The sequence below is a fragment of the Oreochromis niloticus genome, linkage group LG18 (assembly GCF_001858045.2).
Source record: "Oreochromis niloticus isolate F11D_XX linkage group LG18, O_niloticus_UMD_NMBU, whole genome shotgun sequence".
In the NCBI taxonomy this organism is placed as follows: domain Eukaryota; kingdom Metazoa; phylum Chordata; class Actinopteri; order Cichliformes; family Cichlidae; genus Oreochromis; species Oreochromis niloticus.
In genome coordinates, this window is record NC_031982.2 from 2,392,367 (window position 1) to 2,405,908 (window position 13,542).

Sequence of the window (13,542 nt, forward strand, 5' to 3'; positions counted from 1 at the left end):
AAGTATCCCTCCATCCACCTACTCTGCACACAAAATGACCTTTAACTCTATTTTACGGGCACTACAAGGCACCCAAATATCATAACAATTAGCCACAATAAGCAAATCTGCCTTTTTGCACTTGCCTTTCTTGTCCCAAGAAGGTGAAATACTAAACAAAACAAACAGAAATTCATACTTTCCCCACACAATAAAGAAAACAGCCAACCAGACAAAAAAAACAGAAGCAGAATTAAAAAAAAGCAAGAAACGCAGAGGATGATTTCCAGTTCATGTTACGACCAATCTAGGGGTCCAGGACATACCGTGAAAACAGCGAGTTGATAAACTTGGGAGTGTCAAATCCTCAGGGTGAGCCGAGGCTTAATAATACAGTATCTTCACCAGTTAACAGACTCTTAGAAGTCGACTGAGGGTTTTCATACAACCCCAAATTAACCCAACAAACATGCCGGCTTTTACCAAAGCAGACAGGTTATTTGTTAAAGCATTCTAAGTCACCTTGGGGGACTTTACATTATCATCATCACACCCTGTTCTCCTCAGGCTCAGTGTACGCCTGCAGGGAACATGCTCTGTGTTCATGTAATAATAAATCTGCTCCACATGAGCTGGCTGACTTAGCTTACTGTATATTGTAATTGTTGGCTCACAGCCATGTCATAAACAGACGATCCTCTCCACTGTGAAAAAGAATGCACTCCTCAACAAACCCTGATGGAAGTATTAGCATTTTTTAAAGAACAATCGCTGTCGCTCAGGATTACAAAAAATGAATTAATAGGGATTTGGCAGCGACTTTAAAATGACATATCAGCAGTATGAAAATGTGCTTCTATGCACAGTGAGTGAGAACTAACCTGCTCTTTGAGTAACAAAGCGCTATGCTGGACTGCTAGAATGCTCTTGTCATATATCAGCAGTGTTGGGTATTTAAAAAGTTGTACAGTACCTCTACAATAGTCTTACTCCTATAGCACTCTCCAAAGTGTCGGCATTTCATCTAATTATCTATCAGAAGACAACCAGTCAATCTGTCCGTCCGTCTGTCCGAGTTGGCTGCCATACACGCTACAGAACATCAAGCCAACCCCCCAGCCCCCCACGCTTGCTGACGATTGGGTGAGTTTCAGCACTGTTGCTTGTGTGCTGGTGTGTCTGAAAGTGTTTCAGTTGGTGGAATCATGGGGACAGGGTGGCGAGGGACTCCTGGTTGGTGGAGGGATGCCAAATGGAACAGACGGGCAGAGACAGTGCGGTGCCAGAAGGGACTAATTATCAGGATTTCATTTCCAAAACAAACATATTGCAATCAAATCACATACTGCAATCGTTGCTGCATTGTTGTGTGTGTGTGTGTGTGTGTGTGTGTGTGTGTGTGTGTGTGTGTGTACTGTATTAGTGACAATGACTTGGATCAATTGTCGTGGAAGAGATTGGATCAGTTCCCGAGGCATTATTCAAGAGCTGTTGCGGCCCATTTTTCTTTAGCACTCGGCTTTTGTTCCTGATCATACAATCATAACTGTTGCAGTGAAGTGCTAATTACCATGGATAGATTGAAATAACTTTGTCACATTAGAAATGTGTAAACTTGTATCTGTTTTGACCCTGTTTCCTCTTCTCTTATAAACTATCTGTGACTTCAAACAAACTTTTCTGTGATTCTGCTGCTCGTCTCAGTGCGTGGAGTGTGACGTGTCAGTGTCGATTTAATTCTCTCAGGAAAGGTCAGACTTTTTTCACAAAGGTGCTTGTTTATGATAGATTTTCATTTTTTTTGTGGACATGCAGAGCATGTTACTATCACAATGTGAACCTCAAATCCTGCTGCAAGACAGTAAACGAAAAAAAACGAAAAGTGAATGCCCGCTTTGAAGTTCTTTCAGGTATTAAAATTTCTTGCGGTTATATAGGAAATGCTGGTCATACCATGAGAAAATTGTGCGTAATATCATTGTATAATTATTGTGTAACAAGTTAAAACAGTGTAACTGTGTGAAAGCTTTCTGGTGATAAAACTGCAGACATTTAGGTGTGATCTGATTTACAACCCCCCCACAGCTCTAGAGTTACTTTCATTTCATAGTTTAGCAGTTCACTGTTTACTGCTGTCCAACACAATTACTGACATCAGTTACATTGACAGACATTGGAGCAGGCCCTTAGTCCAACAACGTTTGTTGTTTCCTCTGCCTCTTACAGTTATAGCTGTGTCCCTGAGTTGAACAGCTTAGAAACATCCACTCTCTATAACATCATACAAAACCAGCAGGGTAAAAAAAAAAAAGTGGGTCTGCGATTCGTGCTGTGGTTGTCCCGCGTCCTGCCTCCTGCATGTTCTATCATGGCGTCTCCTTCACCTAAACCACAGTATTTCCAGCAGTGAGGACATCATCAAATGCTCCATCTTACAAAAGGCAAAACTTCACACTGTTCATTCTCCCAGCATTTTCTACAGTTGATGCATTTAAAAAAAAAAAAAAAAAAAAAAAAGAATTTTTTATGCATCACTGTTGGACAGTAGTTTAACTAACTGGTTGAGCAGGTGGATGGCTTAAATACAGTGGCCAGGGTTTGAGTCCGACTCACAGCTTTTTGATCTTACTCTGTAAAAACAGCAGACTGCTAAAGGCCACTATGCATTCTCTGCTCAGCACCAAACAGCAGGGTTTTTTTTATTTTATTTTATTTTCTTTATACAGTGAATAAAAATATAAGACATTTCTCAATATCTTCTTCTCTTTTGGTCATTAGTAATGACACATAGCTATTAGACACAATAGACGTCTGTGTGTTTTTTGATCACAGGGTCTGCTGAGCTGAACGTTTGTTATCAAACAGGCGCCAGATCTTCTAGGATAATAACACATACTATTATCACTACAGTAGCTGATGAACATTAAGGAGGTAAAGAGTCGGAGGCCTTCCGGAGTTACGGGGGACCAGAAACAGAACAAAAAGAGAGTGCATATTGGGCTGACAAATTAACAGGTAACCACCAGCACACTTGCAGTTGAAACGTTGTGTTGCTGGCTAACTGCTGGATGTGTACACAAGCAAATTCATCTCATTATGTCAAAAGTAATATCCAGTTGTGTTGGTGTATTAAGTAATTTTGGCAAAGGCTTGAACTACACTTTAACGCTAAACTGACTTTTTTTATGATCGTGCTAGATGGTGTAAAATCATAGACTGTATTTAAAGGATGGATTCCAGATCTGAAATATGAAACTGATCCAGAAGTTTTGTTAAACAAGCATCCTTTGTAATTGCCAGTGGTGAGCAAGTCTCCTGGTCTGATGCTATAGAAGTCCAAATAAGAGTGACTCTTTAACTCACTTGATCTGTGGGCTCAGCAAATATTTTCCTAAAGACTGGATAGTCTGTTTTGAAGTCTTATTGAATACAACATGGTGCAGATTTAAATAAAATGTGTATAACAGAATATGTAACTTGTAAATCTTTTAAACTCATATTTTATTCACAAAAATATAGAAAACATTAATGAAAAATCCGACAAAGAAGACTTGGGACTGTTGAGGAGCTAGAATCCTGCATCAGACAAGAATAGGACAATACTCCTCTCAACTAGTCTCTTCCATTCTGGAAGTTCAGACTGTTAGAGCAAGAGGAAATGCTACAGTGGTAAACATGGCCCTCTCTCAACTTTTTTTTTTGTTTTTTTTTTTAATGTTGCATTGCTATCCAAGTGAAAATAACCGTGTTTTTTCTTTAAAAGGTACATTTTCTCACTTTAAACAGTTTGTTTTCTGTATTTATAAAATATGGGATTATGAGATTGGAATAATCATTGCATTTTGTCTGTATTTACATTTTAGACAGCATCCCAACATTTTGGGGATTTGGGGTTATATATAAAGTGTATAGCAAAACATTTGTCCCCTTGTTTAACACCAAATTTGCCAAATGTTTTAATAGCCTTTTATTTGACTATGTTGCCTTCATAGACTTACTTGCCTGTGTTTTGCTAGTCGAAACAATTCTTGAATAAGAACCTGTGTTCAGGCTTCTGTTCGCTGGTGGTAAGACGCTGTAATTTACAGAAAATATATTAGAAACCCAAAAGACAGTTTGTCTCATGAGATTTATTCAGATTTTATACTTGATTACTCTTAGGTCCAAATTTTAAAAAAAGATATGATTAAACAGCTGTTTCAAGAATGTAAAATTTCCCTTCACACTCAGGCACGCATATTTGAAAGATATTTACATAAAAGTGCACACACACAGTCTAAATTTACAGTAAGGGTGAATACATTTAGCCAATAAAATTTGGTTTATATTGTTGTCGGGGTGACAAAGATAAGACCGATAAACAATTGCAGAGCTGAACTACCACAGCTCCCCACACAAGCACGTACATACACACAAAATAAGTCTTCCTGTCTTTCTCCACCTATCTCTCTGTACACACTTGTAATTTGATTTATGTCTCCTGATGCAGTTCAGATTGAGCTTAAATCTATTCACTCTGGTCCAGCCAAGTAGTTTCAACCTCCACCCAAAACCACGAGTGATAAATATGGTTACTTTGTCTTTGTGACACATTTAGTCAAAGATCGCTTCACAAGATGAGGACATGTCATGTTTCCCACTCCAGCGTGAGCTCTGTGCAAAGAGGAAGTCGATTCCAACGCTGCAAACACGCTGAGCACAGATCGTTTGTCGTACATGTATCTGCAGTTTTTATTGCTAAAGCTATACCGTGATCTCTTTAAGCTAAAATTTAACTTCATCCTAAAAATTAAGCTTTTTTTGGTTTTATGATTGAGGATTGATGATTCCTCACACTTTAGATGTTTTTCATTTCATTTTCACACTTTAGTAGATTACAATATTGAGTGTGAATTAATGTAAAAAAAAACCCTGAATGAATTTCTATAACCCTCACAAATGACTTCCTTTGATCTCGTTTACTACACATTTTATTTCTAACCTCTCCCTCTTTCTCTTCCACATCCTGCTCCCTTTTTTCTTGATGCACTGTATTCCACTGTATTCTTTTCCTTTGTCCTTGTCTGTCATCCTAATAGTCTCTCTCTCCCATTTCTCCCCCTTCCTCCGACCCTGACCCACTTAGCTGGCTGCTTGTTATTCAAACCTTTGCTTTACCCACATAAATACAGACTCACATACACAGAAATGAAGAGAGGGAGCAGCAGAGATGAGAGAGAGAGAGGCATGAGAGGGGAGAGAGTAAGAGAGAGGAATTTGGTTCGACTACAAACCTTGCCATCCTTTTTTGTTCTCTCAGTGGTAGGTTTGAGATGCACACTGATAACTTTGACAATCATTTCTGTTTTGTGGTATGACTACTGATAAGCATATAAGTGTAAGGATGTCTGATTTTAACAGCAGAGTGAAAATGGAAGACAAAACATCCCAAAACAACACATTTTCACATAAAAGCCACACCGTGCTAATGAGGGTGCTTCCCAATCAGACTGACGCAGAGCTGCTGCCTCAGCCGTGAACTACTGAACCCCAAATTAGTTTTAAATACTAAATTAAACCTAGCTAGCTAGTCTTAATCAGGTACTTGTGGTCGACAGGGTTTATAAAACTGATTATTTTATATCTACAGGGTATAAAACATTACACATTACACTAGGTTGGTTGTAACTGCCCAGAGAAGATCACAGGACATATAGACCATTCATTGTACTGCACATTAGGTCTGCGCCAGCAGAACACCATCTCCAGGATTCCCAATATCTTGCTAGTTGGGACTATTTTTGCCCCCTTTTTTTCCCTTTTCTTTCTTTTCTCGCTATATATTGAAATGAATGAGTGTGTGAGGATCGCAGAAAGCGATCCTTTAGAAAGTAACAGGAAACAGAGCGTGCTGTGATTAAGTGGTTAGCACAGCAAGATGGTTCCTGATCTGAATCCACTGGCCTCTCTGTGCCTGCATGGGTTCTCTGTTGGTGCACTAGCTTTCTTCTAAAGTCCATAGAAATGCATGTTAGGTTAATTGGCCGTAGATGTGGTTGTGAGTGTGAATGGTTGTCTATCTCTCTGGCATCCGTCCCAAGGTGTACCCTGCCTCTTGCCCTGTGGCCACAGGGATAGGCTTTAGCCCCACCGTGACCTTGGATTGGGGAAGTAGTAAGTTTTCTTTAAACAAAAACACAATTGCAATACTAATAATAAGAAACAGCAAACTTTTGTCTCAATCTTGTCTCAAACTTATGACTTAAACTTTGCCAACCTGACACCTAATTTGCTACAAATTAGCTGCTATAATACCCGTACCCCCCACCCTAAACTGGCTAAGTAGTTAAGAAAATTGATGGATGGATTTTTAATTTAGAGCTTAAAGTAATTTTGTTTGCAGAGACACTAGTTTCTCTCCTCTGCTCCATGTTTCACCCTTTGTGTATGTGGTGCATAAACACAGACTGTATGTGGATGGAGAGAGGAACAGAGCGATCGTATCTCACATCATCAACTGAAAAGGATGATATAAGGTCTGTTGGTTTATAGAGAATATAACCCAACTGACTGCATGATAATTTTGTTGGAGAAAATCCAGTAACCAGCATGTTGCCCAAAAGTAACTGTTTCAGAAGGTTGTGACTTTTTTCTTTTAATTTATATAAATGTTTACAACGGTCATACAACAGTACTGTAAACTGTAGCCATCTGTGTCATCCTGCAGTGGGGATGATGTCAACTCTCTGACATAATGTCTTTAGGAAATTAACAATAAATGGCAGCCCAGCTATCAACCAGCTTATTAGTAACCTAAACAGATGAGCTGTGTTTTTGCTGAAATTGAGTATGATGCACTGCTAATCAGCATTGGTGACTTTTTGCCCTCAAACATAATTGTGGTTTAGGGCTGCAACAATTCATGAAGTAATTCGAATAATTTGATTGTAAAAAAAATTCTCGACACACATTCTTTGCCTCAGTGTTTCTTTTAAGGCACGGCTCTGTAGCGCACAGATGTTTTAAATGATGTAAACAAAGAGCGTTTCACCCTCATTTGCGACTAAAATCAGACCTCCAATAGAAACTTACTTATGAGCAGCGCGTGAATAAAAAGTGTGAAAAAACTAAGCCCACACAGCCCCCAGTTTTAAACAAAAAAACTGATAACACACTGCAGAGGCAGTGACGCTGACACAGTTTAACATAGAGGGAGTCTGTTTACAAACAGTGAAGAGCAAAGAGGCGGAGCCATTACTGAGATGTTGAGTGAAAGAAAATATGTTTCTAGCATCCAAAACAGCAGCGCTGTTCCTGTGATCAGCATTAAAACCTTTACTGGGAAAAAGCTGGTGGGAGTCCTTTATCAAAGCACCTGATCAACAAACTCAGACATGAATAAAAGCAAACTTTGCAGCTGCTCCATCCACCACCGTTTGTTTTACACAGAAAAAATCTGCAGTAAGCCCCCAGAAGTTGTAATAAAATATGCAGATGAACTGTTAACTTAGTCTGATACATGTTTAAATTATACAGTGTAATGACGGCCGACAACAGCCGTGCTATTTTACATGGAAGCCGTACCTGCAGCAAGCAGGGGTGGGTCTAAAGGGGGACATGGGGTGTACTAGACCTTATTAATTTCAAGGCTTTCGTAACTTTTTTTAGATTGAAAGTAAAATCATATAAAATACTGTATTAATTCAATTGCATTAATATTTAAAAATATAAAAATAATAACATTCACAAGCCAATAAAAATGAGCCACGGACCTGAAGGTTGTTAGGTAGGCCACTGAATGATTATTAATATTAAATATTGCCTAAACCATCATACAGCCTGTTTTCAGCAGCACAAAAACATGCCACCTATTAATGTCAGAAAGCCTTCCAAGAAGACAGAGTAAGGGTAATATTTTTATGCCTTATTTTTGCATGTAAGAAAATGTTTTCTTTAAAAATTAAATTTCAACACATATAATCAAAAGGTTGGGTTTTTTTTGACAGATGTTATATGCAGTTAAACTTGAAAACATTGGTTTTCATTTTAGAAATTGCAATGAGCAGTTCATTATGAAAAACCAGTGTTTTTCCTCTTTTGAATATTTATTATTGCTCATTAAGAAGACAAAAGTATTTCTTACACAATTACTTTATTAATCAGTAGATTACTCAATTACTTAAATAGTCCACAGCCGCAGCCTTATTGTGGTTAATGAATTGAAATGTGCAATCAGTAATAGTCTCTACAAACATAATGCCCCCACAATGATACTAGTGATGGTAAAATCGAGAAATATTTGTACTTGGTAATGTCGACGGCAAAGCACCACCTAATGGTACCTCGGTCAAAAAAAAGTTAATGTTTAGGTTGAGGCTGCATCATTTCAACACAGTTGCTGAGCGAACAAGCACAAATTCAAGTCAACTGAAAGGAACTGAGATCTCTCTGTATGTCCTTCTGACTTAATGAAAAGCCTAATAGATTCCACTCTGCCTCTCAGACTGAGCGCCCGCTGAAAAGAAATCATCACCATTTCTCTCCTGGCTTTTTTTTTCAACTCTCTGCCCTCATTCTTTCTCATCTCCTCTCTTCTCATGGCACTTACTGTAGGTTGAGAGCTGTATTTGTCCTTTAGACAGCAAGAACACATTAGCCACTTGGCTTAGCATGTACAAATTAGTATTTGTATCCTGGTTTGTAAATGTGGGTCTTGAAATTTTTCATGTTTTTTATGTAAAGTTCAAGAATTTATGAATTGTTATTTATAATTTGCAGAGGGTAAGCGTGCATGGCATTAGCACCACAATTTACAGTCTTAAGGCACCAGCATCAGGCTGAGGTTAGATCATACGTCAAAGAAGGTGGTTAAGATAAGAGCTGAGGCAGGTGCTAACATTGGTTGTGCTCGTGTGAGGGATATTATGCAGCCGCAAGACTAGAGGAACCTTCTTAAATGAATGCAAGCGGTACCTGAAGTAGAAATTATAAACGTGGATGAATCTGTCAGCTGATCAGTGGAAAGTACCGCAGACTGTATTGTCAAGCTGTTGCAATACATCCTCCCAATAATAAATTATACTGATGTGAAAAAGTATTTTTGTTTTTTAAGTATTTGTATCCTTACACACTTGGCAACATACATCAGTTATGGTTAACTAACAATTATTTTTGTTATCAGAGCAAATATATTTACTAATACTTAGCTAATAATAGCTGTTTGAAATAGCAGCCATACTCCTCCTTAAACTATTTTGTATGCAGATATATTTTAATCTATTTTAGTTTGTTTCCCACTGTGTTTAATGAGATAAAGAACGAATTAAATGTAGTAACAAATGGTAAAGTTGTCAGTCATTAGTCTTAGTCCATGATGGTTTTTTGCATGTTGCTATTTGTGTATATTTCTGAAGGGCTTCCTTGTAATTTTTTTGTGTGTGCCTGTGAGATGTCATATATTCAGGTCAAAGGTAAATGGAAGAAGCTAGTTTAGCAGTGAAGTCAGCAGGTCTGCTTGTTTCTTCTTGTCCCCTGATTTTTCTGGGAAACTCACACAGAGAAAGAATGGCGAGGAGAGAGATGCAAATCTCACCTTTCCTGTAATTGTTATGTTTTTTTGAGGGCGTGTTCCTTGTAAGGCATTAAAAATTAACTGTTAATTCTACCAGGCAACAAGCAACACTGTTCTTTGACTTTCTGTTGACTCTGTAAACCTACACCTCATTTGCATAATACCCAACAGCTGGCAAATGGATAGAGCAGCTACACCTGTCTGTCCACCTGTCACCTGTGTGTGTATGTGTGTGCGTGTGTGTCTACAAGAAACGGTGCTTTGCTTTTACCCACCTGTTCAAATGTTGTTCTTCTGTTTGTGTTTGTCAACCAAGACAATGATTATCTACCAAGGATACCATGATTGATTTGAATATGGTTTCTGGATTCAAATACTGTTTTGTTTACTCCCATGAGTTGTGTAGGCTTTTATTAGTAACAGTCACTGCTGTTTTACACTAAAGCAGTAGCAGTCAGTACCTTAATATCATAATAAAAGTATAGCACACCTAGCCTAGCCTGGCTTTACAAAAATGTGTGAACAAATGTGTCGTTCTAAAGAGCTCAAAGAATTGAAGTGTAGTATTGTAAATAGGAGGCCACTCCTAGAAAAATTCCAAACCCTCTTTGACATTAACATCAGCAGAGAGATTGCACCGGGAGCTTCATAGCATGGGTTCCGATGGGACCGAACAGCTGCTGTAGGCTTAATGTGTAGGTAGCAAAAGGAGAGTCGAAAAGTACGAATTGTCACCGACCAGAAACGGGAGATGGAAGCATGTAAATATAATAATAACCACAGCAGCCAAAAAGAGTGCCTGACGAGCCCAGTTCTAAGTAAGCTATAAAGACTCGACTGTACACTGTGCTCGTGTTTTCCTCCGAAACAATAAGTTCCACTGGAGCAGCCTTTCAACGCCTCTCTCTGTCTCTCGCTAGCAAAGTTGACCCAGACAACAAAGTAAAGCTAGTTTTCGGCTACGAGCCCGACACGGAACCCGACGTATTAGCCAGAGGTCCCTTTACTACGGTTCGGAGCCACGGACCTGTTTTATATACACCCGGAATAGTTTTCTATACGAGATCGCTACAAAAAGTGCAGCCTTACCTAATGTCCCCCCTACTGTTACTCATTTTATATTAAGATTTAAAAATCTAGTTGGTATTGGTATGGCGTGTAGCCTTCAGTAATAGTAATAAATCACACAGTAATAGTACATTCATGTAGATGTAAAAAGCTTGATAATATTAATATTAATTAAGTAATCCAAAGTATTCAGAATAGTTACTCTCATTGAGTAACATAACGGAATACGTTACAAAATACATTTTGGGGCATGTATTCTGTAATCTGTAGTGGAATACATTTTAAAAGTAACCTTCCCAACACTGATGATGTGATTGCATGAAACAGATTTGTTATTAAATGTTTTGTGTCAAAACAAAAAAACAAACCTCAGTTATTTAGTAAAGTCAGTTATTGACTTTTGTAATATCATGTGCTTCTTGGTTTCCAAGAGAAAATTTGACGTGGGAGTTCAAGTGTGGAGCAGCTGGGGAACTAGAAGTATAGAGTTTTAATGTTGCAGACAATTAATGTAGCACCATCCATGTGCTATAATGCTAGTTGTTAAGTGTAGTTGCACGTTTAGAGCAGCTGAGCTATTTGTATGTAGCTCTGCACACAGGAGGAGAGAGGGGCACCATGGAGTTTATTACCCACTTCCAACATTAAGACAAACTAATCTGTATATATAGCAGCAGGACAACACAAATCATATTTAACCTTATTTACATGGAACAGTGAATGACTGTTAACTAGCCGACTTAAGTGTTTAGATATCAAATGAGCAGATGAAGCAGATAAACAAAATACAAGAGAAAATTTCATATAATCATAATTTTGCATGTTGATAATAATAATAATAATTAAAAAAAAAAGGTTAACTGGAACAATAGGCTAATAAAGACCATAGCAGTTAATGAATTTAGTTTTTTATGACATGAATAGACCTGCTGGGGGAGTCAACCTAGTCTCTAAATACACTGCCGGATACATGTATTTAATTAACAATTCATAACAATCTTCTTCACTATGGATTTCTTTGAACATTAAATGCAGTTAAAATGAAAAACAAATAGAATACTGAAATGTAAAAACCATCTTGTAGACTGTTTTTCTTCTAGTGGCTTGCCTGTGACTTGCAGTGACATTAAAACCCTTTGTTTTTCACTGCTGTCTGTGATGTAGGACAAATAAAAGCTATTGTGAAAGAAAGAGCCTCACAGGAGGAAGTGTGGTGCAGATAAGAGAGAGAAATAAGGAAGTAAAAGACCCTGCATACAAATAGGATGCTCTGTGGACTATATAATGTTTTATTCTCATAGTATATTAGTTGTCCTGATGTAGAGTAATATTTCCTGTTGTGTAACAAAGTTATGTAACGTGCTTTAACAAATGTCAGTCACACAGTGACTTAAAATAGCAGGATCAAAATTCTAGATTCAGCATATCATCAAATTTGCAAACAACAAATACTAATATCTGTAATTCTGACAATGTCAAATTCTGAAATAATAGGGTTGTTTTATGGTGACTGGCAAAGACAGTCACTGTTAAATCACCTCATCTCTGCTTGTGTATGATGGACATGGACAGTAATAAAACAGAAGTGTGTTTACGGCCCTCTTACTCAGGCAGCTTGCAGGATTGTCAATGTCTGAAGAAGATAGCAAACAGTTGACTGACAGCTAGCCAGCAATCTGCTACCTCCATCTTTACTTATTGTGTCCTTGCCGGCTTTCCGTTATGTGTTTGCTGTGTTTGATTATGGTTTGTTGACATTGTTGCTCTTGCTTTTTGTTCTCTCCAGCTGGATGGGGACACCATGTTCCTGGGTATGCCAGAAGCAGGCCTTGACTTCGCCTCAACCAATCAGGTGTGTGTTTATGAGACTGTGTGTGTGTGTGTGTGTGTGTGTGTGTGTGTGTGTGCGTTCATTTGTGTGTAGAGACAGAGTGTGCCCAGTGAAGTTGTTTGACTTTCTGCTTTCAAATCACACTGAGCTGTTCTCTAAATTCCTTTTAAAAGTATGTCAGCACTAATGTTGGATGTTCCATATTTTATTGAATATGGTCACTAATGAGAAACCGTAATCGGAACGCATAGAGTGCATTTTGAGAAAGTTGCAGCTTCTCTGACGTGCAGCCAAATTATCTTGGCGATATCTTGCACCATGGAGCAGTGTAACATGGTGACTTCATGCGATGAATGTTGCTTTTTTCTAAAACCATGCAGTGTGGTTGTCATTTACCTGGAGTAAACAAAGGCAGCAGGCTGCTCTATATGAAAAAGGGGTGTGTGTGTGTGTGTGTGTGTGTGTGTGTGTGTGTGTGTGTGTGTGTGTGTGTGTGTGTGTGCCGGTTTAGACATCATTGTGGGGACCAAAGATTGGAAGTTTACTATATTTGTGGGGACCAAAATCCCAGTACCCACAAGTTGGAAGGCATTTTTGAGATTCAAAATGTGGTTTTCGTGTCAGGATTACCATAAGGTTATGGATTGGTTTAGGGTAGGGCTTAGGGTTAGGCATTCATTTTTGATGGTTGGGGTAAGGGGCTAGGAAAAGCATTATGTCAATGAGATGTCCCCACAAGGATATGACTACACACACGTGTGTGTGTGTGTGTGTGTGTGTGTGTGTGTGTGTGTGTGTGTTGGGGGAGTTCGATACAGCATAGTATTACGATGTATGTAGCAACATTGTAGCAATGCAGGGATATCAAATATTGATATTTTATTAAATAAATAAAAATGATCTGGGAATATAACAAATACACTCATCTCACGTGCCAAAATCCTGAGATAATGTTAGTCAAGCAAACTTGCATTAATTTGACTCCACTGAAAACTCAAATTCATATATGTGATTTTAGACAGTTTATCACAGTTAATTGCTTTATTATTAGAAATGGACTGCATGTAATTGCCAACTTGACCCCATTCAGTTGCTCACTGACATCAAACTGACT

At 38.4% G+C, this 13,542-nt stretch overlaps 1 protein-coding gene across 1 annotated transcript in view; it reads left to right on the forward strand.

The window, feature by feature from the left end:
* Window positions 1-13,542, forward strand: part of tox (thymocyte selection-associated high mobility group box) — a 54,611-nt gene that overhangs the window by 9,134 nt on the left and 31,935 nt on the right. The window contains exon 3 of the mRNA XM_025900523.1: window positions 12,384-12,449. Within this exon, the coding sequence (XP_025756308.1) occupies window positions 12,384-12,449 (66 nt within the window). The remainder of the gene's footprint in view (window positions 1-12,383; window positions 12,450-13,542) is intronic.